Source organism: Camponotus floridanus, unplaced genomic scaffold, assembly GCF_003227725.1.
Source record: "Camponotus floridanus strain SB8 unplaced genomic scaffold, Cflo_v7.5 scaffold57, whole genome shotgun sequence".
Classification (NCBI taxonomy): Eukaryota; Metazoa; Arthropoda; class Insecta; order Hymenoptera; family Formicidae; genus Camponotus; species Camponotus floridanus.
In genome coordinates, this window is record NW_020229736.1 from 1,258,028 (window position 1) to 1,285,168 (window position 27,141).

Below are 27,141 nucleotides of genomic sequence, written 5' to 3' on the forward strand. Positions count from 1 at the left end.
TTTTGCAAACGTTACTCCTGCTTGTGCTAATCATAATTATCGAAGAACATTTTTTTCCCGTTTCTAGTAAACATAAATAAATAAATAAATAATTAAATAATTAAATAAATAAATAAATAAATAAATAAATAAATAAATAATTAAATAAATAAATAAATAAATAAATAAATAAATAAATAAATAAATAAATAAATAAATAATTAAATAAAAAATAAATAAATTTCTCGCAGACATCAGATGAAGAAAAGAAGAGAAAGAGAGCTGATATCACGCCGATGAAAAAGCCGAGTTCGAATAACAGAGAACCGCGTCGAGTGTTTCGCAAACAGCGAACAAGACAAGTCGAGCACATGGGAGATAGTACAAAGAGCGAGAGCCGAACGTTCGATTTGACGTTAATTAAATTCTCGATAGACTCTAGACAGACAGAAGAGAGTCCGAGCAGTCTCTCGAAAAGAATACCAAGGCCGATCTTTATCCCGGAATTTCGAGAGAGAGAGAGAGAGAGAGAGACACAGAGATATGCAAGTGTGACGTTTTGCGTTTTGCGGTTGCACGCATCCCGGTGCATCCCGATGCACCTGGCCTGCGAAACACGTTTCGCAGACCGCGACGCATCAGACACATGTGTACATACGTGACACGCACGATATATGGGGCAATTATAATCGCCGAGCGGTGTTGAAGGGATTGAATCGATTTGTCGCATGAAATCGACCAATTGATTGTTGAGAGTGTCTCGTTTCCCTTATCATAAAAATCGACGGATAAGCGGATAAATTGGATTCGCCGGCCTTTTTAACACGGTGAAAGAGGCCCCGGGGGATTTAAAGCGGAGCTTTTCTCTCAAAGCGGCTTCGAAATTGAGTCGATATCGAATTAAACGTTAAAAGCCTCGAGACATAAATCGCGGCGATTCCTCTTTCCCCCTTCGAATCAGTTGTAGTTACACGTAAGAGACGCAAACTGATGCTCGCAACTGCAGCTGCGGGGAGAAACTGCAATAACTTAGCATCGCGGACAGTGACATAACTGCCTTCGTACTCGTTAATCTGCCGTAAGAAAATGAGGCGGCAAACTTAGAGGCAGCCCGAAGGTGGAAGGAAGCGGGGGGATGAGGTGCGCGAAGCGAAGGGAAAGGTAAAGAGAGGGATGGGGGAAGGAACGGAAAATGTTTTCCCGGCGCTCTCTCGCGCACGATAAACTCATTTTAATTAACGAGCGGATCCGCGTTAAAATACGATGTATTAAAGCGCATTATTTATGGTAGCCGAGATGCAGCGGCGGCGAAAATAAATGTAACAAACCCCGGCGCCCGGAAGTCTCCCGGGAAAAGTTACTAAATCCTATTTTGCAGATTTCTCAGCCATTCTCTAAACCCATACAACCATTGTTGTTACATTGCAGCAATATTGCGATGTTGCTGTGTTGTTACATTGCAGCAATATTGCGGCAATATAGCGATATTGCTGTGTTGTTATTACAACAATATTGCGGCAATATTGCTAATGTTGCTGTGTTATTACATTGCAGCAATATTGCGGCAATATAGCGATATTGCTGTGTTGTTATTATAACAATATTGCGACAATATTGCAATGTTGCTGCAATATCGCTGCAATGTAACAACAATAATCTATGCTATATGGGAATATCTCAAGTTTAGTGGACCTTAAACTCTCGACGACGAGAACACGAGTGTCTCTATTAAAGGGAAATATGAATAAAAATGAAAAATTTCCTCGAGAGAGAAGTTTGAAATCTCCCAGAATTCCCACCCCATCGAAGAAATATAAATCTCTCTCTCTCTCTTTCTCTTTCTCCTTCCACCTGTATTTAAGAAAACGGACGTATATTTTCAATTGTGGGAAAATTTTAGAGCGATTTGCTTGAGAATTAAATTAACTGCTAATAATTTATTGATAATAATAACATAATAATAGGTATATTAATTTATTTAAGGCGAAAAATATAAGGGAATGATGCGTGTGGGAATTATTATTCCATTATCGCGTGTTTAATTAAATCCATAATTATTCCCACGCTAATTTATTTTGCGATGTAAAACACAATTTTCGTGAAATTTTAAAGTACTATTGATGAAACGTTAATGAGAAACGCTGCGTTCATTATCGCGCTCTCTCTCTCTCTCTCTCTCTCTGGGACGCGAAGTCTTCCCGATAATATTCGCTCGATTACATTTGCTGGCCTGATTTTCGAAAACGTCGATCTAATTACGGACCTGTTTCGCGTAACATCTCTCCGCCAAGAGCCATTAACTGTCTCGCAAGATTCCCGCGCAATTTTTATTAACCGCCCCCGCGACATAAAACCCGCTCGCGTGCATTCCATAAAAAAAGTCATTACCGCCGCACTTGCATAGACATGAATAAACTTCGCGACATAACGGATAAGAAACATTATTCGAGCGACATTAGCATCGATTCTCCCCAACCGACTTAGTTTTGCGTGTATAATCTACTTTATTATTCATTAATTATCAATTTCAAATCAAACATTAATTTCTCTTGAATTTTCATCTGATAACCTGCGCTTCTCGGGCAGAAATTGTAAATAAAAATGAGCGCAGCAATAATAAATATTGCCAACTCTCGTGTTTTAAAGAAGGGTTCTCTCAAAATGCTTTATTTAACCACTGTATATAAATAATTAATTCCTAATTAAGAAAATAAATAAGAGAAAAATAACAAATTAATAAAATTAATAAAATAAAGAAAATTAATAAAATAAATAGAAAAATAAATAATAATTGGCTATAAATAAAATATATAGAAGGAAGGAATAAGGAGATACATAACAATAAATTAGGGAAATTAATAAAAAAAAAAAGAAAATAAATAAGAATTGGCTGTAAAATATAAAATATATGCAAGAAACTAGACGATACAATAGTAATGACGCGGGAGTGATTATCGATTTGTAATTAGACGAAACTAATGTCCCGTTAATTAGCCGATTATTACCCGCGAATTAATTCGCGGCAAAGGGAAGAAGCACGTGCGAATTAATTCCGGTTGAGAAATATTAAAATCGGACACTGAGTCTTCGGTGACTCTAAGCGAGGATTATCGGGGATTTCGTGGATTCGCTAATCTCCTCCGTGGGATTTAAATGTCGCACGAAGATATTAATTCACGCAACGACCGATCCTATTTCATTTCTTTCCATTATTTACCTGAATAATAATATCTCTTCCCTTCTTCGTCTCTCAAGGTTCTAATGTCTCTACAAGTAATCAATAAACTTAATTCTTAAGAATAATCGTTCCCTTTTTTTTTTCTCTTTCGATCAATTAATTTCCCCTCCTTTTTTCGCGCATAAAATTTTTCTTGAAATTTTCTTACGTCTCTTTCTTGCTCCTCCTTTCTATACATTTTTCTGTTTCTTTCATTCTCGCGTTGTCCAGCTCGAAGGATCTTCGAGGGCTCGTTCCCGAATCCACTCACGTATTCCTAGACCTCCTCTTCGCATTCCTAGATCTCCTCTTCGCATTCCTAGTTCTCCCGAAATTAATTTACATACAGTCGCGATTAGGACGCTGATTAAAACCAAGATTAATGGATCACAGGTAGCGCACTTTCCTTCAGATTCTCGTCGTTGCTTATTACCCTAATTCCCGACGAATCCTGCGCACTCGACCTCACGTCCTTTCGTAATCCTCACGGGAAAACGACGATCCTTGCAAGGGAAATCTTATTATTTTATAAAGTTGACCTAAATTTGCACATTATTTATTTGTTTAACTCACGATGTAAAATATATTTAGCATAATACTGTAAATTCTATTTTTTATATTAAGCTTTATTATATTATTATTATTTATTATTATTATTATTATTATTTATTATTATTATTATTATTGTTATTATTATTATTATTATATTTTTATATTATTGTTATTATTATTGTTATTATTATTATTATCCTTTTCGATAATTGTTCTCTTATAACTTAATAATAAATATTTTAAACTTTTTTTCATACAATTTTTGTAATTTTCCAGTTTCGTATTAAATTATATATTTTTTAATCCGCTTTCTAATTAAGATTTAATAAGGAACTCTGTACAGAAATCTTTATTGACAATTGATTCCTAGTCCATTTGTTTGAATGCTGGAATTTAATCGGTCGATGAGTCCCGGAAAGTCGAAGAAAAATATTTTCCAGGCTCTCCCGGTTTTATTAGACGGCCGGGGACGTTCGCCAGCTTAGTCTCTCTCTCTCGATGTGGCCAATAATTTTCCGTAGTAATAAAAGACATCAATCGTCGTGAAATGAAATTTCTTTGCCCGCGATTTCACTATCGACAAATTTTAAACGAGAAATACGAAGTCTACAATATTTATTTCCACCTCGATTTAGTTTAAATTCCATTCTGGTATATGTCGACCTTCGACACATCTCTTCGATTGCTCCAAACAAGCTCCAAGCAACTCGACTCGATCGAACAAAAATCAAAATTTATCTCCTACGTCAATCGTTTGAGTGATTATCGTTTGCGCGATCAAATTCGCGCGAAATGAGGCCGTTTAATCGTTTCGATCATTTCTCCATTAAATTTCCTATACAAGGCCCCGAATGTTCCAGCCAGACTTTAAGATCTTATAGAAAATTTAATTCTGAACAAAAAATTTCCTATAAACATGAGTCGAAAAATGCTTCCTTAAGAAGTTATCGCTCAAAAACCTCTGATGATGGAAGAACAAAAGGTGAAAAGAAAATGAAATAAAAAGAAAATGAAACTAAATAAATTTCTTGAAAAAAACGATAAAAATAAAAAATAGAAATTTTCTTCTTTTATAAAAATAAAATAATTTCTTTTTAACCAACTTTTATTTTATTTTCATAAAAGAAAAAGATTTGTATTTTTTATTTTTATCGTTTCTTTCAAGAAATTTATTTAGTTTCATTTTCTTTTTATTTCATTTTCTTTTCACCTTTTGCTCTTCCTTCATCAGAGGTTTTTGAGCGATAACTTTTTAAGGAAGCATTTTTCGACCCATGTTTATAGGAAATTTTTTGTTCAGAATTAAATTTCCTATCGCAAAGTCTGACTGGAACGTTCGGGGCCACCCTGTATTTGACTTTAATTGACATTTGTAAGAAGAGCGCCAAATTACGACGTCGTGCTCAACCCATGATACACGAGGGCAGAAACATGACTTGCATATCTGACCGTCGAAGAGGTGGAATTTAAAAGGGGTTGAGGGGGATGGGGTGCGTAAGGTTGGAGCCGATGTGCGGGCAACGACAACACACAACTTGTGTGTCCCGCGATCAATAAATAGCATACGCATTCAAACGGATAAATAGCGATCAATTGCAGGCATCGGCCATTGCCATAACCGCGTTAACGATTACATTGCGAATTCCGGGAATCGCGCGTTAATTGGCCACGATTGCACGTTCAATTACGGACTCGCTTTGTCCGAAATCGCGCGTTGTGCGCGATTCGCCCATCGATGCGCGCATCGCTTATCCCGGCTCGTAGCCACCGTTGTATATAATCCCCATACTTGAAATAATGCGCGAAACGAAGGATGCATTAGTAATTACTAATTACACAATAATACACGCCGTTACTCTTTGCTCAACGATCGTAATTAATGTTTCGGCGGTAACGCAACGCGTTCCCGAAAAGAATCAGCCGAAACGCACACACGGTCCAATAGGGAATTCCATTATAATTAATAATCACGATACCCCGATATTGTTTATTTAACGATTGTAATTATTAAATTAAATGTACACGCGACACGACTAACAGATTACTTGATAATTAATATAATTTCAACGCCTGCACTCAATCAATTTAACAATTGTGATTAATATGTTTCGCGTTAAAATATATACAGGATACAAAATAAATGCTACAAAATACACGAGAGAGAAAAAGAGGGACAACTCCCATCTGGGATATTATTTACAATAGTTGATAATTTTAATGTCGAAGCTCTGTACAGGGTGTCCCAGACTTAATCAGCCGTTATTAACAGACCTCCTGAGATCATTTGGAGACAAAAATTCTGATATCAAAATGTTGAGAAAGGCTTTATAAAAATGTTCAAACTACTGACACAATCGCGCTCACTGCAGAATTCTATTTTTCATTTTAAATTAATTTCTTATCGATATCGATATTATCGCACTATACGCGGGCTTGATGCGCCATGTCCCTGAGCACAGGAGAACGCAACGCGCCGATTGGTAATCTTGAATCTTTTGCAGGGCCGAAACTACAGCTTCCTCGACATTTTCGTATTAAGGTTTTCGTTTCCAAATGATCTCAGGAATCCACCATTAGCGACTGATTGGTTAAGTCTGGGACACTCTGTATATTGCTAATCAGTAATTGCACATATATATGAGTGCAATCGCGTTATATTGTTTACAAGACATGATAACAATCACAATTGATCCAGCGTCATTCCCGTCATCGCGCAATCGATATTTCGTAATATTTCATGTTCCCTCCTCTCGAAGAAAAACGTCGGTCAACGCGATAAACCGATGATTAATCGGCCATTATTCAGCGACGATGATTACAAATGTTCGATAGAAAGGAGGGGAAAAAGGGGGGAAGAGCATTACTGGATAATCCAGTAATTGCGAAATGCACGAGGCAAATTCGTCCCTCGCGATATTAATCGCCAGACTCGAAGCGATTGTGTGGATCACTCGAGAGCATCTTTTCCGAATTAAACACGTCATAAATTCCACGGTAATCCCTAAACACGCTCTTTCTCGTTTTATTCAAGCGTCATAAAAAAAAGTTAATGCATCTATAAAAAGATTCGCGCGAAAAATAAAATTCTCCGAAAATATTAATCCCCTTTCTCTCCTCCTACATCTAATTATAATAATATAAATAAACTCTGACGAATGTGCGAGGAGATGAAAATTGCTTTTTTATTCGCGTGAATATTATTTATAAATTATAAATTATTTTAACAGATGAAGAGGCTAATTTGATTTACTCTTCTGGTGCGTTTTTTTACAATAAAAAAAAACGACTCAAAATAAATCAAACTTACTGGCGAAAAAAAAAGAATAGATGATCACAGTCCGGTAGTCACGTTTGCGAGATCAAAGGTGACTGCATTTTAAAGGTCAACGAAACATGCAGGATGAATTGGCGAGGAAAATGGAACGGGATATTCAAAGGGCTGGAGAGATTGAACGTGGAAAAAAAAAGAGGGACGGTAAAACACGTGACCCGAAATTTGAATAATGAAAACCGCCAGGCCCGCGTATTGTCCGGACATTAATTAGGAAGGATGGACCGCGAGAATGAAATGAGGATCCCGAGGAAACGAGAAGCAGGGACGAATCTCTCTCCGAAGGGAGCTTCTCGAAGTATGATGGCATCTTGAGACCCGCGAAATGTAGAGAAGAAAAAAAAAGTATCGGGTCTTTATAAACTTTTCTTGCGAGCAACTTGTGAGAAGAGACAGGGAGATCGACTTAAAGTAATATTTAGAAATAAGTTGATGTAAGCTTCGCTTATATCGGAGTTTCCGAGCCTGAAGGGAGCAGAATGGACTCATCAAAGAGTTGCAACATGAAATAAAGTCCAGCTTTCAGTTCGTTGATCTGAGAAGATGAAAACTATCGATTCTCCTCCCCCCGTACCTTCTTCTTTGTTACGCGACGCAAAATCTCACGGATAGAGGTTCGTTTGTTGATTAAAATCCTAAATTGAGAGTCTACATTTATTCCAAGTTAATTGAATTGAGCTTTGTGAATTAAAAATCGAGCACTTCTCCCGATTTCGCGATAAATTATTAAACGGCAAATAAATATCGACCGGCGTCGTTAAATATGATTTCTCCCTCTGTATCACTCTCACATTTGCATAATCCCCGATCCTGAAAGCAATCGTGCGAAACTCTGTGATTGCGCGATCAAATAACAATTTTTTTTTCCGAGAAAGAATGCCTCTTCTTTATTTCTTCTTTCATGATTTATTCAGAAGCGAAGCCGCGAATCGACTTGGTATTCCAATTAAGGGCCCCCGGCTCTCCTGTCGATCGATTATCACCAAGTCGAGTTCCGGCCGAATAGATAAAAGATAAGGCCGACCCAATTCGCTGGCAAATATCTGTCGAAATGTCGGTCATCGCACTTGAAGAGGAAAGAGCTCCCGTTCTCGAATTGTCTTGTCACATTATAATTCGAAACAAACTCTCAAATATCCGTAAAAATGTTCCTCCACCGGTTAAAGAGAAATCTCATTTCCTTCTTGTCAGATAAAAAAAAAAACAGATAAGATTTCGCGTCTTCCTTTCCGACAAAAGCTTGTCTCGTTCTCTTTTCTCTTGCCTAACATGGGATAAAATAAGATCTGGGCGTTTAATATTGCAAAGAATTTTGATCAGACGTTACAATATACTTGTCTCACGAAGTACATTTCTTTCGGCATTAAAAATTACAAAATATCCCCGACAGGTCCCTCTCCGAGAGAATCCACGAGACCGAAATGAATGAAGAATCGTTCGCGGGGAGGTAGAAACGTAAGAAATACAATCCTACGTCCTTTCCGAGGCCAGGAATAGTTATCGTGGAACAACAGGACCAGCAGGAGCGACATACGCGCAAAGAATATCACGTGGGTGGTTTCTTTTTCCCCCGACAATGTACCATGTGGACCAATAAGGAAGCCAGGTACCGCGGAAAATTGAAAAGGAATTGAGTTGAATTATTCTCCCGGCGGTTTCTATCGACCAGAAAAAGAAAACGATACGTTGCAATGATAAAAATACCTTAGTGCGCAAACTTTCCTATCAAAGTCGATTTTTCACACACGAGGACAACTTTCCGCGAGATAGTTCACTCCCTCTCTTATTCGGCCACTCGATTGTGTTTCACGACCTGTCGCATCCCGGGATGCGACTCCTCGGACTTTCATCGACTATCGCCGACGGAATATCGCACCCTCGTGGGACGGAGATATTTTCAGCCCGAATTTTTATTTTTCTCGTTTCATAAAACTGCAAGTCCTGTAACGCGAGGCGACGTGACGTCTAGAGATATACGAGGTGAGTAAGGATTATTCCTGATCGATTTTAAAAAAAAGTGGCGAGACCGAAAGGTGACGTTGAATCTTTTCAAACCTCGATGAAAATTAATTTGACGAATTTAAATTAACTTGCAAATAATTTAATAAAATAAATACAAAATAAAAGTCATAAAGTCAGAATTTAAATCAAATTTTTAAAAATTCGATAAATATAATTTCTGAATTAAATGATTAGATTTGACTTTTTCAATAAATTTTAATCTCAGTTATAGTTCAAAATTTGCGTTACTATTAAAAATAATTTATAAAATAATTAATAAAACTTAGAAAATAATTATTTATTTATCAGAATAAATTTTAATAAATAAATAGAAATAATAATAATAGAAAGCAGAAAAAATAGTTAAATATAAGCTTTATAATTTAAGAGAAAATCAATTCGTTAAAAAATATAAATTTAATTTCAAAAAATTGAATTAAATTCGAATCAAGGAAAAATTTATACAAAAAAATTCAAATAATGATTAATAATGATTATAAATATACTTTAATTCAATTTACACGAAATTTATATTAAAAATTTTTCGCATATTTAATTTCAACGTCAATCCTCTTTTTCTGTAAGATTATATTTTTAATAGTAACACACAAATATTTATGATAACATCACATTTCACTTAGGAACATCGCACATAGATTTAGTTATTTATGGTAAGGAACAAAGGAGATTATAAACGTTTCAAGTTAGCTAGAGAATAACTACAATCTCGCATTCAAGTTTGTGTTCACTTACGAGATTTCGGCCATTCTGAAATTGCAATTGGAATGCAAAGAAATGGCGCGTGGTGCAGTTTGCAGTATTGCATAACTTATTCAATAGGTCGACCTCTATTCATCAGTACAAAGCGACAGAAAGGGTAATGGGGAGAATCTTGTAAAAGAAGGACAAGTGAAAAATGCAAATAAAAAAAAGAGAGCGATAAAGCGAAAAAAAGGAGACAGAGAGAAAGAGAGAGAGAGAGAGAGGAGCGAGGGAGAGAAAGAAAAAAAAATGTAACGTGTCATTCAAAATTAATATGGAAAGCTGCACGCGAATAAAGCAAACAGAGTCGAATGAGCATGATCTATATACACGGTGTCCCAGATTCCCGCACATCTCGCGATCCTTCATGCACATGGATTCCCTCGCTCGTTTCCTGTTCCCTCCTTTACGTCGACGGAAATACAGGGCATCCTTTATACCTATCCTTTGACCCGCGAAATCTGAAGGACTAAAAATTTGCAAATACGTTTACAACCTCCTTTTGTTCTCTCGGAACTCGTTGGTAAAAATAACTGAATCCAGCTCGACTCTCGAAAATGAATTTTCGATTCTTCCAAAAACTCTTCTTTTCGAAGGGACTTCGACATTTGGAAGGGTAAATATTTTCCCGCGAAAGAAAAATAAAAGCAGAGCGAAAGTGATGAAGCGAAATTCGTTTCGAGTCGCAGAATAAACAGGTTTAAACAGTTGCGAGTGGGTTGTGGCTGGAAATGGCTATGCAAAAGGCAAATTTACGCTCGCGTCGCGATATCCTCGCATTTATTGTTGTCTCATGTTAACAATTGCAAATCAGCCGCCAACCGCCGGCAACTGTTTAAACTTGTTCGTTTACCTCTCATTTTCGTACTTTGTCAAGCTACAATATACACACGTCCTCCGTTAAGTTTAAAAGAGCATTCTTGAAATATAATTGACAACTAATATGCAAGGAACAATTGATCTAAAAATATTCATTTCATTTTTTTTGGAGCATAGAATGCTCCAAAAAAATGAAATGAATATTTTTAGATCAATTGTTTTTCCACAAAAATGTTCAAGTTTCTCTTTCCTAAAATATAATTCAAAAAAATTCTAGTACAAATAAAATAAAAAAATAAAAAATAAAATTATATATTTTATTTTTCTAATAACTAAATATAAAATATAAAATATAATTAATAAATAAATAAATATAAAATAAAATTAATTAAATTAAAAATACAAAAAAAAATCGACAAAATTATTCAAAAAAAAAAATTGTTTAAAAATTCTCTTACAAAAAAATATAAATCGAAAGAATGTGTTAAAAGAAGAAAAAAATTTGTTTCCAAATTGCTTAATAATTTTAAAACGTGTCCGGCAATTATGGACACGTGTCAGGTGACGAAATAATTTACTAATAGATCATTATCACGGAATTTAATTGTCAGAAGTTGCGTGCAAATAATAATATCTAATTTCTCTCTTTCTAATCGAAATAAGGTGGCATTCTCATTCATTTATTTTTCATTCATTTACTCGCGTGTTTATCGCGTTTTATCGTCGCGCGATCCCAAAATATCTGCGATCTATCGCGATAAACTGGCGAGAATAAATGACCCATTGTGCATTAGTGCAAATTGCATTATCGCCGAAAAATTTTTCGAGTCCACTTGACACGTATTTCGCGATAATGCATCGAGAGCTTGATTGTTACTTGTTTTAATATAATAACGTGCCGATAAATTATTACTCGATCGACTGGTTCTTTTGTCCCGATTAATGCTTGATCAATGTTATTAAAAAGAAGAATTAAGAATCAATGATTTGAATTTCTCGCGCCGATAAATTAATATTTAAACATTCGTAATTCGTTTCTTTTCAATTTCATTTAAAGAAACATTAATGTTGTCTTTTTTCCTCTTCTGTTAAAAAAAGATAAGAGCCACTCCCTCGATATTATTTTAAGGTAATGAATTAGCACTCATACAATATATATATATATATACGATAAATTAATATTCAGTCCATGTTATTACAGTAGGATAAATATTTTGAATTCTTCGCGCGTTGAACGCGCTCGTAATAAATTAATAATCCAATAAATTGATTTTTTTCCCTGCTCAATATTCAATCAACATTGCAAAAAAATTTCTAATTCTTTGCGCGACAAACGCGCCGATGAATTCATATCCAATCGAGTAATTCTTTCTTCTATAATATATTTTTTCGATATCGTCCGCTTCGATATCGGTGTTTTTTAAAGAAAGATTAATGTTTCTCTCTTTCCCTTCTATTTAAAAAAAACACACGCAGAGAGGGTCGTAGTAATCTTGGTGGATTACCTTCGAGCTTTGGACAAGTTATGATTGGAATACACTTAAATATGATTTCAGTCGGAATCTAGCGGAATCGCGGCTTTGAAAGGATCGAAAACCGCGAGTCCACAAATGCGCGGAATTTCCGCATTCTTCGGTTTCGTTGAATCCACTTTGTGGAATTGGGTAACATTACAAAGGTACTCACCGGAATAGCAAAAAGCCCAAGCCAGTAACCGCGGCTCGACGAACGTCATCGTTAACATCAGAGACCTATTGGAATAAAACGGAATAAAAATTATAATAATCCAGCGAGAAAATTATATAATCTGCCTCTTGCTCTCCGATACCGATATAAAATTATCCGTGTCTCGCACAGATTAAATCGATACGTAAAAAAAGATCAGAAGGATCAAAACCTTTATTTTATACAAATAAGCTACTGCAAATTTTAATTTCTTATTAATTTAGCTTTTAAAAATAGACGTTTTACTTCTAAATTTTTTAATTTGAAATATTAGTTGGAATATTATTTAGCACTTATGCATAAAATAAAGAAAAAAAATCCATTTATAGAACTAAAATCGCAACAAAATAAAACCAAGAGAACGATAGAAGAAAGATCGAAAGGAAATATGCAATGTGTTGGAAAAGTCCCGGATCGGTAAAATATCTTGAAAATGAGATATTTAAAAAAAAATATTTTATACAAAAGTTGTTGGGTTTCAACAAATGCACCAAATAACAAAACTTACTTAACCTTGCGTAACTATCAAGGAGCTGTCAAGATCAACTTTAAAATTTTAAATGGAAACCTCCAATTTTTATTCAATATTCTTCTCACTTATCTCGAGAGCTTTCCAAAACACTATAATAAAGTATTTTTTCATTGGGTACTTTTCGAGTTGTAAGGCTTGAAATAATTTCTTAATTTTACATAAACCATAAAATATCTAGTAAGATATTCATTTTTCGATTATCTTACCTTAATACTTTGATGTAGAAAGTAATGAGAGGAATCGATTGGTGTAAAGAAAATATGTAGTTGTTTTTGAGAAAAAATGTAATTGTTAATTGCAAATTATATATTTTTTCTTAAAAACAACTCGAAAAGTACCCAATGAAAAAATACTTTATTATAGTGTTTTGAAAAGCTCTCGAGATAAGCTATAAGAATATTGAATAAAAATTAGAGATTTCCATTTAAAATTTTAAAATTGACCTCGAGAGCTCCTCCATGGTTACGCTCAAGATCAAATAAGTTTTGCTGTTTTATGCATTTGTTGAAACCCAACAACTTTTGTACAAAACATTTTTTTCTAAAATGTCTCGTTTTCAAGATATTTTACCTGGATCCTGGATTTTTCGAACACATTGTAAAAAAATTCAAAGATTCTCGAGTATAAAATGCCAATTCGAGGTGACATCGATAGGAATCCTGTATCTACGGGGTGTACAGTTTCGAATCAACACTTACGGCAACATGCAGGAGTTTGCGGATGGCCTGGTTGTTTCCGGTGCCGCAGTAGGCCATCGCCAAGGTGTACATGCCGCTCCTGCGCAGGATCGGATCCTTGTCGGCGCACAAGGATGTCACCAGGGGATCGGCTTCCTCCAGACGACCGTACATCGTGAAGGCGATGCCGACTGCCAGGCCGCGCAGGATCTTCTCGTGCTGCGTCTCTTGGGCGTACTGGGGAAAGCGGAAGAAAGCCTCGTAAAAGGATCTAAAATCGATGCGCGAAACAGGAGGCCGTCCTTTGGACGCTGATGCAATAAAATACCTTTTACTTTTCCGCGATAGAGGCGGAGCATTAGAGCGGTTACATGCATAAACATTGCAAATTAACGCCGCGCTTTAAATATTAAACAAACGATTTAATTTTCTAATTAACGGGCAAAAATCCTCGGAGAGCGAAAGGCGCCTCGTTTAAACCAAGCGTCTATCCAATTATTCAAATTGAGATCTTACACGTCGCTCTGTAAAAATCCCCGGATAAAGAGCCGCGACGCGATGCACATGTAAAGTACAGTGTAATAAAATAAATTAATGTTTTTCTTTTCTTTTTTTTTTCTTCCTGTCTCTCTCGCGAGAGGAAAACCTTTCCATCTCTGAATAAAATCAGTGTGATTTTCCGAAAATTCTGTTTCGCCGAATCACCTCTTTTAACAGCGGGCCGTGTTTAATGCCGCTTTTTGCAGGTGAGATCGAGATGTGCTCGTGTGTTACTTAATCGCAGCCGCCGGGACACATTATGGAAAACCCGTAATGGGTAATTGGATTATGCCGACCGACTAGTGGCAAGTTATGATTCGTTTAGCATCGACCTGCTGCTGCTGATGCTGATGCGGTTGCTGCTTGCGACGAAAGTTTGTTCCAGTCCGCGCGCGAAATTGCTTTCCTCGAGGAAACATCGGCGCAAAAAAAGAAATGCGACCGTTGTTTCCCCATCGGACATCCGACGAGAAATAAATTGGCGAATTAATGAATAGAGGGCGAGAAAGAAGTAACCGAATCGTGCCGGTCTTCTTTCAGACACACACTTGAGAACACTGCGGCTATAAAGAAAGTTTCTAAAAGTAACCTTTTTTTCTCCCTCTTTCTCCTTCTAACTCTATATAAAAAATTTTATCTGCAATAAACTACAATAAAATTATAGAGAAAAGTATTTTCAGTGTACGTGATATCGAAACTAGAGCTGTTACTTTTGACAACTTCGAAGAAATGTCGAAAAAATTCCAAGCTTCGAAGAATATATTCTTGCACATTTTTTCATGTAGGAAATGTTGAAAGTAAAATTATAAATAAAAGTGAAAATTAATTAATATATATACATAAAAAATTAATTATTAAAAATAATTTATAATAATTAATATATTAATATATTAATATATTAAAATATATATTAAAATAATATATTAAAATAATATATTAAATATATATTAAAATAATATATTAAAATATATTAATATATTAATATATTAAATTATTAATAATTTATAATAATTTATATAATAATAAATTATTAATAATTTTTTTTAAGAAATAAATGATTATTAAAAACTATTGAAAATCAAAGATTTTAGACATATCTTCCAATTCAGCAACGTGATTGCAATGTTTTATTCAGATTTTTTTTGTCATATAATTTTATAAATATATATTTATTAATATAATCTTCAAAGCTTTGAATTTTCAAATTAAATTACCAACTTTAATCAAAACTAATCTACATTATAATAATAAAACCTTGAAAAGCGGGATTGAAACACTTGAAAAATTATTTATAATCATATGAGATAAAGATGAATGAGTTTTTATTATGTAATATCAGAATTATCGACATAAACTAACATTTGATAAATAAAATAAATAAGTTCAACTGTCATGATAAAATGGCACAATCGATTAATCTTGCTTAAATTGGATTGGCACACAAATTAATTACGCCTATTTAATTGATATCATTGACGCCTTATCGATCGCATTCTGTCTGTATTGATCATGTTGTCTCTTCTCGACGACAGACTATAAAAGAGACGTCAGGAAACACGTTAAAAGTTAAAATCTTCAAGAAGTTATAAAGAAATTATAGCAAAGATTATGGCTTCCCCGGCGATTGCATTGTGTGCGTAAAACGAACATTGTTCCCTGATTTCACGGTTGTATATTCGTAGAGGAAAGAATATTTTTTTCAACACTTATTTAAGCGTATTTCTAAGAGAAGCTTATCTTCCAACATATTGTTTATTTATATATTAAAAAGATGTTAATTTTTTACCCCGTAAAGCGGCATATTTGTGGTAGAAATAAATTTACAATTTTTGTTAAAAATGTATAATAAAAATTATAAATATATATAATAAAACTTTATAAATTTTATTAAAAATTTTTAACTTCCATAAAATATAAAATAAATTTTATTAAATATAAAATAAATATTATCAAATATAAAATTTTATTAAAAATTTTATTAAAAATTTTATTAAATAAAAAAAATTCTTTATTAAAGATTTTATTAAATATAAAATTATTACTAACAATTATTATTAAAAATTAAAAATTTTATTAAATATAAAATTTTATAAAAAATTTATAAAATTTTAACTTTATTTAAGGGTAAATTGTTTTTCACCACGAATATGTTGCTCTAAAAAAAATATATATTTTTTTTTATCGTATAAATCTGTGTTTAATTTCATGTCGAAAAATCATCTTAAACTGAGATTGAGGCTTTTCCTTGCAGTGTACCCTACTTTATTAGCGATCCTCGCGATGGATGGGAATTATACGCTTTTCGCCGACGACCATGGAACATCGTACATGATCGATGAAAGCGAACCTGTACCTACGGCGGCGGAACTCGCCGAGATCGAGGAATCCGCTCTCGATACCTTCTTCTCTTTATTCACACGGTAAATATAAAAAAATTAAAAAATTTGTTCGAAATATTCTCTGGTAAAATAAAAATTATCACCTTTATCTTATTTAGAAACAACCCGAAAAATGGACAGCAGTTAATTGTCAACGACAAGGAAAGCGTGAATAATAGTTTTTGGAATCCTGAACGTCCCACTAGCTTCTACGTTCATGGATGGCGGGGAAATATATCGTCTGGATCTCCTAGCACCTTGATTCGAGATGGTAGAATCATAATTCATCTTAATTGCCTGGTTCTTTTTGCCTCTCTGATTTCTTAATATAACCCTTATCTCTCTCTCTTTTTTCTTTACTTTATCTTTAAATATTCCTGAATTTTTAAATTCTTTAAATTTAATTTCTTTTAACTCTCTGAATCTTTAATACATACTTCTTACTCTCCTCCTTCTCCCTTTCTTAATTTCCCGAGTCTTTGAATTCTTCTGACGTCTTCAAATTTAAATTTCTAAATTCCATGGATTCTTTTAGCGTCCCGAATCTCAGCGAGACTAATTTCTATTTCGCTACCATTCTCTTTGTTTAATATCCCAGCTTATCTCAGCACCGACGATTGCAACGTCATCCTGGTTGACTGGCAAAAAGCGGCTAGCAATCTCTGGTACTGGAAAGTCGCGAGAAGCGTACCGTTCGTGGCAAAACATGTGACTAAAATGATAAATTTCCTGGAGAAGGAGGCGGGTCTGGATACCTCCAGACTCAGACTGGTAGGACATTCCTTGGGTGGGCATATCGTCGGTCTCGCAGCTCGTGGCGCCGACAGCAGAGTCGCTGAAGTGATGGGTAAATCCAAGTATTCGTTGCGGAAAAAATATAACGAAGAGAATCAAAACTCGAACTCGAAGAATAAATAATAACCGATCAAGAGAATTTTCTCACATTTCTTTAATAAAAAAAAAATGAGGAAGATACGTTGGAAATTTTTCCCTCAAGATTAAGCTCAAATTTTGAAGGAAAAAAAAAAACTCGGGACTCTCTTTAATCTTTTAAAATTAATTTGACAAGAGATAAGAGGGATTGTCGATCTGCAGCTCTAGATCCCGCGAAACCCGCGTTCATCTCCAAAGGACCAGGCGAAAGGGTGGACATCACGGATGCGGTTAAGGTGCAGGGGATCCACACGAGTTCGATCGGTCTCGGAAAAGCAATCGGTGACTCCGATTTTTATCCGAACGGCGGTATCTTGCAACCGGGATGCAGCATAATTAGTAAATATGGCTCGATAGCCTCCTCGATGCCCAAGTCAATATCGCTTGTTGGCTCGTTAGTTAACGCTCTAAATTAATTTTCAGTACCCGCGTGCGCGCATGAGAGAGCCTGGCAGTACTACGCCGAGTCCATCAAGAACCCAACAGGTTTCCGCGCCGGTAACGTATTCATGGGCGGGCCAAAGTTCGATTCAAAGTAAGTATAATTTAAGTAAAAAAAAAAATATAATTTTTGTACGATAAAAAAATTCGTGAAATAAAAACAAAGGTGTCATTCCAATGGCTGCTATTCAAATTAGGATTGTTACTTTTGACAACTTCGAAGCTTTGAATTTAGATGTTAAACTTCGAACTTTTGAAGTTCGAAAAATATATTTTTGCAAATTCATAAGAAATTTTTTATTATCTCCAGAAATTATCTCCAGAATTACACAAAAAAATAAATTACATTGAATAGTTAACTAAATTATTGTATGTATTTAACTTGCCGCTCATTTTTTATTTCAAAATCAATGTAATTTATTTTTTTGTGTAATTCTGGAAATAATTTTTTGTAGTTCACTCGAAAAGGACCAAAACCATGGTCGAAACGTCGTGATTCACTTTAATAAAAAATTTGCCAGTGTGGTCGTTTTTACTTCTTTTATTTTATTTATTGGCGACCTTCAAGAGTTTAATGTTACACATAAGAAATGTTGAAAATATTGTAAATAAAAGCGAATTAAAATAAATGAGGAAATATTAAATTGAAGTCAATAAAATGTAAAATTAAAATAAATAAACGAATATTATAAAATATTAATACACAAGATATTATAAAATATTAATATACAAAAAATTATATATAAAATAAATTAAATTAAATTATTAAATTAAATTATTAAAAAATTATTAAAAATTTAAATTTAAATATTAAAATTTTTAGACACATTTTTCAATTTAGTAATATAATTGCAACATTTTAAATTGTTGTTACAATTTAAAATTTCGGACATTTCAGATTTTATCATATAATTTTATAAATATATATTTATCACGCGAGATAAATAATCTCCAAGAAGCTTCGAAACTTCGAAACTTCGAAATTTTGATCTTTAAAAATTTCAATACCGAAACTTTGAATCTTTGAAACTTCAAAATTCGAATATCAAAGTCTTCGAAGTAAATCACTAGTCCTAATTTAAATTTCTCCTATTTTATTTTATTGAGCAAAAAATGTGTTTTCTTCTTCTTCCTTTTCTCCTTCAATAGAATGAACATTTATTTCTTATTGCATCGGTTTTTCTTTTCTCTTTTCTCCCCATTTTTATATTTTCTTCTTCAAATGTTACGCTGAGAAATGTCGAATGCCGCGGAAACTTTCGCGTTTTCCTTCACGCAAATTGACCGAGACGTTAATTTTATTGTTTGTATTATTTTCAGCGCGAGAGGAAGGTACACTCTGAAAACCCGCAGATCATCACCGTTCGCACTCGGATAGACGTTATCATCTTATAACTATCACTCCTGCAAATATTCTGCGATAAAAAAAAAATAAATTTTCCTACAAGCATTCTCAAGTCTGTCGTTACTGAAATGACTCATCCGATATTTTCGTTCTCTTCACATACACAACTACATTATCAGTATTTCATCATCACTATCACTCTGACAGGAGCAAATATCGTTTTATCATTAAACCATTTGTAATTACTTTTCAGATCAATAACTTTGTGTATTTATATTGTTATATATACTATATCAGGATTGTCGATAAATCGTAATAATTTAATAATTCTTTTAATAATTCTTAATTAATAATAATCGTTTTCTTTCATCTTTTTTTTAAATTAATCTGTCTTTTAGATTCATGTGCGATTGACTTATTGGGTCGATCGGTATCATAAATTTATCGATCACACAATTAAACTATGTCTATCAACAGACTATAAAAGAATTATTCGGGAAACTAAGAGGAGAATTTTCAACGTGCAATCTATTTATACGAAGATGGTTGCTTTGCCGACAATCGCGTTACGTACGTAAAAAACAATTATTCTCGGATTTCACAGTTGCATATTCGTGAAAAAAATTATTCTTCGGCTGGCAATCGCATATTCATGAAAAAGAAATATTACTTTTCGATTACGTTCTCTTTCGTGAAAAAAAAATATATTTATATTATTTGATTTTTTCGTCATTTTAATAGAAAGAATTATTCTTGAATTTCGCGTACGTCTCAACGTATTTAATTCCATTTTGTGGAAAAATTTCGGTGATCGATGTGACAGTGTATCTTTCTCTATTGACATTCCTCGCGGCGAATGCAAACTACGCGATTCCTGTCAACGATGATGAGATGTCGTGTACGTAGTCGATACAAGCAAACCTGGATTGACATAGGCAGAATTTGATGACATTTACGAATCAGTTGAAAACACTAGCTTCTATTTGTGCCCTCGACATATTATATGTCCCAAATATTGGCACAAGAAGAATATCGCGTATGATTGATAATTTTAAGAAGATTAAATTACATATATTTTTTTTAGAAATAAACCGAAAAATGATCCGAAAACATATTTATGTATATAAATAAATAATATAAATAGAGATAAATGTATTTCCGAGAAAATCCCTTTACATAAAATAATAAAAACATTACAAAAAAAAAATAATAAAAAAAGAAAATGCGAGAGAAGAATGATAAATATTATAAAGACAGAAAAACAATAAAAAGAAAATGAAGAATGCAAGAGTGAAAACAAATGTACAAACACATAAAGCTAATCATTAATACATAATTTAGATAAATCTAATTGAGATAGTGAACTAATACATTCTTGAAAAAACTACTTAATTGAAAAAAAAAATTTTTTAAATCAATCTTATCTGAGCACTTAATTGCTAGCTAAAATAATCGATTAACAGATCTAAATCTACCCAGTTCGATGAAATTCTTCATGAAAAAGCAAGCTCTTCCCGAAATGCCTCGTCGATATATTTAAATTAACATTCAGATATCAGAGCAATCAATACAGCCATTTATAACTTTATAAAAATGTAAAATTAAAGAAAAGTTTCCTATATATTATACAAAGATAATAAATTTAATTAACTAATTATAGACACATAATTAAATCAAATCATGGCAAGTAAAGCTCATAGGCCTATATTTATCGACGATTTAGATAGTATGAAGAACAGTTCTTGAAATTCTGATCATTCCACTCGATTGATTACTCATGGATGGCGAGAAGATTGTAAAGGTTGAAAAGGAGACCCTTGTGTACAAACGTTTCAAGACGATAGAATCTTCATAAACCGTCGAGTCTTTGGATTCTTGAGAATATTATTCTCGAGAATATTATTAATCAATATTATATAATCCTTATACTTTCTTTTTTTCCTTTAAAATTCTTAAATTTTAATATTCTTAAATTTTTTTACTTTCTAAGATCCTTAATATACAATTTTTATATAATTTCTCCTTCTTTTATTTTTAATTTTTAAAGATCCTTTAGATTCTTTAACTGGATAATTCAAATTTAATTTAAATTTCCAAATTTCTGGTTGCCACGGATTATTTTAAGGCCTTGAATCTCGACGATTAAATTTCTGCTCGTTCATTAATGTCCATTAATATCCTTAGCTTATATCAGCGTTGTAGATTATAATGTCATTCTCACCGACTGACGGGACGTGGGATCTCTGGTATTGTAAAGCCGCGAATAGCGTGTCATTCGTGTCAACACGTGGCTTTCCTGAATAGATTTTCTCGAAAATCAAGCAGGCCTGGATCCTGACAAGACTACGATATTCGGATATTCTTTAGAAGTGCACGACGATCTGGGTGCTCGTTTCACGATTAACGAAATGGCTGAAGTAAATCCCACAAAAGACATTTAACATTTTTTTTTCTTGCTTACAAATCCAAAATGGTAGAATCTTTGTTAATAATAGTCGAATTTCAGGATTGTTGATTTCTCGAATCGATAACATATATTTTAAGGATTATATTATATAACCTTTATATACAGGATGTCCCAGACTTAACGAATCAGTCGTTAATAATAAATTCCTGAGATCATTTGAAAACGAAAATCTTAATACCAAAATGTTGAGGAAGATGTAGTTTAGTCTACCATTAACGGCTAATTCGTTAATTCTGGGACACCCTATATATAAAGTAAAAAAATCTAATTTATAAATTTAAGAGTTTTTTAAAGGCTTGAAAACTTGAAGAAAAGAAAAAGAAAGTAATAATACATATATTACTATACTTTCTTTTTTCTTTTTGTTTTCTTTTCAAGCCTTTAAAAACCTCTTAAATTTATAAATTAATTTTCTTTTTACTTTCCAAATTCTTAATCAACTAGGGAGAGGCTAAGATATTTTCAATTTATAAAGTTTTAAATCTTCAGAGCGTAAGTCTTGCGTTCGAGTCCGGAGGACCAGGCCAAAAGGTGAATAAATCAGATGCAAATTTGATGCAAGTGATATACATTTGTACGACGAGTTTTTTAAACATAAAAGCGACGATCAGCAGTTCCGAATTTTGTCCCAAAGACGGTAAAGAACAACAGGGTACGATAAGATGGATCGATTAATAAGATTCGCCGACCCCGAATATTCGGTTTATTATTCAATAAAAGATGCATCGTTCATTACTCGATAGACTAATTAATTTGCAATTTGCAGGCGATACGGTGATTGGATGCACTTTACATGAGAGCTTTCCTATATTACTGTTGAATCTATCATAAAGCAAGATTTCCGCACCGGAAGTATATTCATAGACAAACCATCCCTCGATCCGAAGCAAATACAAAGTCTTTTCATTCTTCAACATACATGATGTATGCTTTATATATAGAATACATATTTTACAAGACGTGATATATGCGCTACAAGATGTTGTTTTTCTTTCTTTTGCCTTATTTCTGTATTATTATTCTGTATCTATCTCTATTTTATTTAAAGGAATTATATAATTTTATTTTTTATTATTAATATTATTAGTATTTAAACTTGCTAGACATCCCCCATAGATTTTCTTCCGTCGATTAGAAATGATAATTAATGATGCATTATCGATTCTATTATTTTTATCGAATTTATATTTTAGAAATGGTCAGAGTAAGCTAATCGCAATCGGATGATAATTAATACTGTTGTGCTATAGTTATGCACAATTCCTATATTTTTTGTAAATATTTCTATCGTATTAAATATAGTTTTCAAAATACCTTCTAAATATACTATAATTTACTCTGCATTTTCTCCAAATTATTTAATTAATCTATCAATAGCAAGAATTTTTTTGAACTTTAAAATCTTTCTTTATATAAGATAACACGATCTAAAACCGAAGAAAAAGAGGGTCTATTTTCGATCTTTTAATGCGACAACTTTTATTTCTTTCTTGCCTCTCATAAGAGCATATATTCTGGAGATGTATTTTTCTCATTATACTCTAAAATCTACTATTTTTTTAATAGAAATGAAAAATGAAATGAAAAACGAAAGATGTAAAATATGTATTAAACTTACTGCGACCATGTCTTCAATAGCCTGTGTAGATTTGGATCCTAGCATGACCATGCCCATAGCAATACCGGCCGCTTCGCCGGTCACAGCGTCATCTTGATACAAATTGAATTTCAGTTGCTCATAAACATCCTGTCTATGCGAGCCCATCGCGGCTAATCCAAGGCCGAGGCAGCCACCGTGACGAACCATCTAGCAAATAAATTTCGCAAGATAAGGCTACATCGAACTGCTATATTAAGTTTTATGCAGATACATTTTTTAATTATTTAATAAAACAACAAAAATTGTAATAAACATATTTAAATTTAACATATAACTAAAATAAAATAAATAAAATAAATAAACTAAAATAAATAAACTATTTCAAGATAAAATTATTAAGAGAAAAATATGAACTTACTTCATTTTGGGCATCTTTTAATTGACCCAAAAGATAATCCGTGATTGCAGCCCCATGATTAGCATGTATAAGTCCCAAAGCATATAAACCACCGCCTTCAGAGTATCCAGCACCAGCAGCACCGGAATCTCTTGGCAAGTAAGATTGCATGAGAGCTAAAGCTTCTTGCTCGTGTCCTCGATGAATCACTCCCAGAGAAGCTGTTGCAGTCAGTTTGGCCCAATTAGTGGCTCGTGCTAACCACTCTAGGTTATCTCTGAAAAATAAAAAATATTTTGAAAATTAAAAAAAATTTTTTATATTTTACTTTTTTAAAATTAAAAAAAATTTGAAATAAAATTTTCAGAAAATTAAAAACTCCAATACATTTCAGTTTCTTCATATTTTTTGTTGTAAAATAAAAAAAATCTAACAAATAAAAAATTAAAATATTAAAAAAGAAAGAGTTTCTAAATTTCGGATTTAATTTTTCTTCAAAATAAATATATACCTTAAAAATTGATCGCTAGTCGTCCCAGAATGCATAAAAGCGTTCGCGATTACAGTAGCAGTATGACAAATTGAAACTCGTATCGCATCCTTGGTATTTTTCAGAATCAGCATATCGGTATGATTACTGCGAATCAGGAACTGCAGATGCAAATCAATGGATACTTCACCGCCCAAAATACTTGAAAGAGCATCCACGCGCTCCTGCTGCTCTCTCTCCTCTGCATTCTAAAAAAAAATGTCATAAGATATTAAAAAATATTTTTTTTCTCATTATATATATTAAGAATCAATAATAACATCATATAATATTATCAATATGTATAATATAATATGTATAATTATAAAATAAAAAGTAAAGTACTAAACAACAATCTATAATTAACATTATGATTAAGATTCTATAACTTAGCTAACATCTACAACTTCATAATTTACTTAATAATAATTTTATTAAATAATTAATATAATAATACCAAGCTCTCGACACTACGCTGAGCCTTTTCTTCTGTATTGGGAACTGCAGTTCCTTCATTGGTCTCCATGTTTGTAGTTTCTGTGCTGTCTTCAGTTGTCTTAGCGGCAGTGGTAGCGGCAGCTGGTTTAACTATCGGCTTAACTAGAAGCGCGCCTGGAATAGGTGCGGTAGCTCGCAAAGCTTGCAAGACACGACCGAGAAATTGTTGGGTCGCAGATTCATACAGATCAAAGGCGATCTGATAAGCCATCAGCACGCAGTCTTGTGAACCCTTGCTCAGTCGATCCAGAAGTTCGGCTACAGCCAACGGATCGTCCAGAAAAATGAGACACTGGCACATATTGACATAATCAGGAGTGCCTAGATTCCGATAGAGGCTGACTAAGCAACGGAGTAGAGTATTACGAAATCCACGGTTTTGAATAAGACTCATGGCCACTTGGAAAGCGTACGATAGCATCCCACTCACGTCGTCCTAAACAGAAAGAGAATTTTGTGTTCTTGTATCAATATAAATTTTGTCTTTTAATTTTTAAATTTATTTAAACGAATTTATTTAGTACATGAGATCAATATGGATCAATAATGCATATTAAATTATATATACAATAATTATAAAGTAGCAGTGAAACTAATACTCACAGATTGCATGATAGCTGCTTCAAATATGTCCATCCTGCGTGTTTCCAGGGCAAGACCCAAGGCCTGACGATACTGATTGTCATCGAGACAACGTTGGAACATACGATTTACTATTCCCTCCAGTCTAGGATCAATACCCTTGCTTCCTGGGGGAAGTTTTCCTTCCGCTTCCAAGACACGTTGTTGCGTGTAATAATCGATGCACTTGGCTGAAAGATTAAGTTAAAAAAATTGATTTAAAAACAACACTTAAGATTTAAACATTGACAATAATTATAATTCTGCCGTACCAATAGTAGTGTCAACATATTCGTTTCGAGCATTGACATCAAACAGCTCTCCTGCTCCAAGAGCATAAGTCAGCGAATCCTCAAAGCTACCCAGATGATAATACACCTTGCTGGCGACTAGAGCAGCCAATTCGTGTTGCTGGAACGATTTATCCTCATGAAGGATTTCACTAAAAACAACATAAAACAACATCATATTCAGACAGAAATAATAGGCTCCAAATGAGAATATATATTATAAATATATCATAAAGATAAATTTGTTTCCTTTCGACGTACATTTTTTCAATAGCCTCAGAAATCTCGGGCCAGAATTCGTCCACTATCATGTTCAGTTTCTTCAAAGCAAACACTTTCAGTTCAGGCATCGGCTCCTCCAACAAGGAAATTATGCCAGCTGCAAAAATTATAAATGTACTTATGTTGAAGTTATTATCGTCACACATAATGTGACATATAAATAAAATATATTTAATTAAAATATATTAGAATATATTTAAATAAAATATATTTAAATATATTTAAATATATTTGGGCTACAATCTGAATGCATTGAAGCGTTTGACTGACATTTTTAGATTAGGTGATAAAATTACAAATAAAATGACAAATTTTGTCACATTATATATCATCATAGAAGGTGACAAAATTACAACGAAAATTACACGAATAATATAAATGACATAAATGTGATAAAATAATAAATAAAATGAACGATAAATTTATTTATTATCTGATAAAATCCCGTAAAATTCGTCTTTTCGTTTCCTTGACTTTTAGAAATGGATGCTCCGAAGTTATCCGAAAATGCCTTCAGGGTTAAGTCTCGCGTGATTTGCAAATCATCGCATGAAAATTACGCGCGAACGTAATAAAATCTTTGGACGATAAAGAATGTACTTGAGGCGGAAGGTTATTTGACGACCTACCTGCTGAGGTGATATTCATCTTGCTGAATTTCATCGAACGATTGACGATTGACAGCAAAGACAGTGAATTTCCCGGAGAATGGAGACACACAAAGTATGAAGAGATAGCGCCGCGAATTTGTTTGAACTTGTAGATACGTTCAGCCTCTTGACAGATCTCCAGCGATCTTAGCGACATCTGCGAGGCAAGAGTGTTGAACAAACGTCACAAGCCACGAATGTTCTCAGAGGATATAATGTGCACAATTTCTGGTTCCGTGCTATGTGCACGAAATGCACCGGTAGCACCAGTATAACAAGACACTTATGTATATAAATTGATAGTAAATAAATTATTCAATCGCGAAAGATACTGTAACTTTCCAATGTAATATTCAAAGATGAAATAAATATTTTTCTATATTCATAGCCATATTTATATATGTATATTTTTATTTAAAAAACATAAAATGCCTGCTGTGGAATAAAAACATTTTAACCGTTATTTCTATAAATCTTATTTAGCAGTAAACTGATCTTTGATATTTATTAATCATTTTTTTAATTATTTAAAAATTTAATTATTAATACATGTATAGAATTTGTCAAATTAATCA

The 27,141-nt window shown here is 33.4% G+C and overlaps 2 protein-coding genes across 2 annotated transcripts in view; one reads left to right on the plus strand and one right to left on the minus strand.

Moving 5' to 3' along the window:
• LOC105255691 (26S proteasome non-ATPase regulatory subunit 1) overlaps window positions 1-26,675 on the minus strand; it is a 49,978-nt gene extending 23,303 nt beyond the window's left edge. The window contains exons 1-10 of the mRNA XM_011265131.3: window positions 26,546-26,675; window positions 25,896-26,013; window positions 25,617-25,786; window positions 25,327-25,535; window positions 24,683-25,159; window positions 24,208-24,434; window positions 23,718-23,973; window positions 23,318-23,506; window positions 13,617-13,832; window positions 12,348-12,412 (exon numbers count right to left, since the gene is read on the minus strand). Coding sequence (XP_011263433.1) covers window positions 12,348-12,412; window positions 13,617-13,832; window positions 23,318-23,506; window positions 23,718-23,973; window positions 24,208-24,434; window positions 24,683-25,159; window positions 25,327-25,535; window positions 25,617-25,786; window positions 25,896-26,013; window positions 26,546-26,579 — 1,961 coding nt within the window. The 5' untranslated portion in view covers window positions 26,580-26,675. The remainder of the gene's footprint in view (window positions 1-12,347; window positions 12,413-13,616; window positions 13,833-23,317; window positions 23,507-23,717; window positions 23,974-24,207; window positions 24,435-24,682; window positions 25,160-25,326; window positions 25,536-25,616; window positions 25,787-25,895; window positions 26,014-26,545) is intronic.
• On the plus strand, window positions 15,670-19,407 carry LOC105255690 (pancreatic triacylglycerol lipase). Its single transcript, XM_011265129.3, has 7 exons — window positions 15,670-15,768; window positions 16,387-16,555; window positions 16,633-16,784; window positions 17,112-17,360; window positions 17,609-17,785; window positions 17,870-17,981; window positions 19,208-19,407. The coding sequence occupies exons 1-7, from the start codon at window positions 15,744-15,746 to the stop codon at window positions 19,263-19,265; spliced, it is 942 nt and encodes a 313-aa protein (XP_011263431.1). The 5' UTR covers window positions 15,670-15,743; the 3' UTR covers window positions 19,266-19,407.
• Window positions 26,676-27,141: the final 466 nt, after the last annotated feature.

Coding starts and splice junctions, on each gene's coding strand:
- LOC105255690 (XM_011265129.3), top strand. CDS start 15,744: ATGGCTTCCCCGGCGATTGCATTGT. Junction 17,786..17,869: donor ACCGGGATGCAGCATAATTA/GTAAATATGGCT, acceptor ATTAATTTTCAG/TACCCGCGTGCGCGCATGAG. Junction 17,982..19,207: donor GGGCCAAAGTTCGATTCAAA/GTAAGTATAATT, acceptor TATTATTTTCAG/CGCGAGAGGAAGGTACACTC.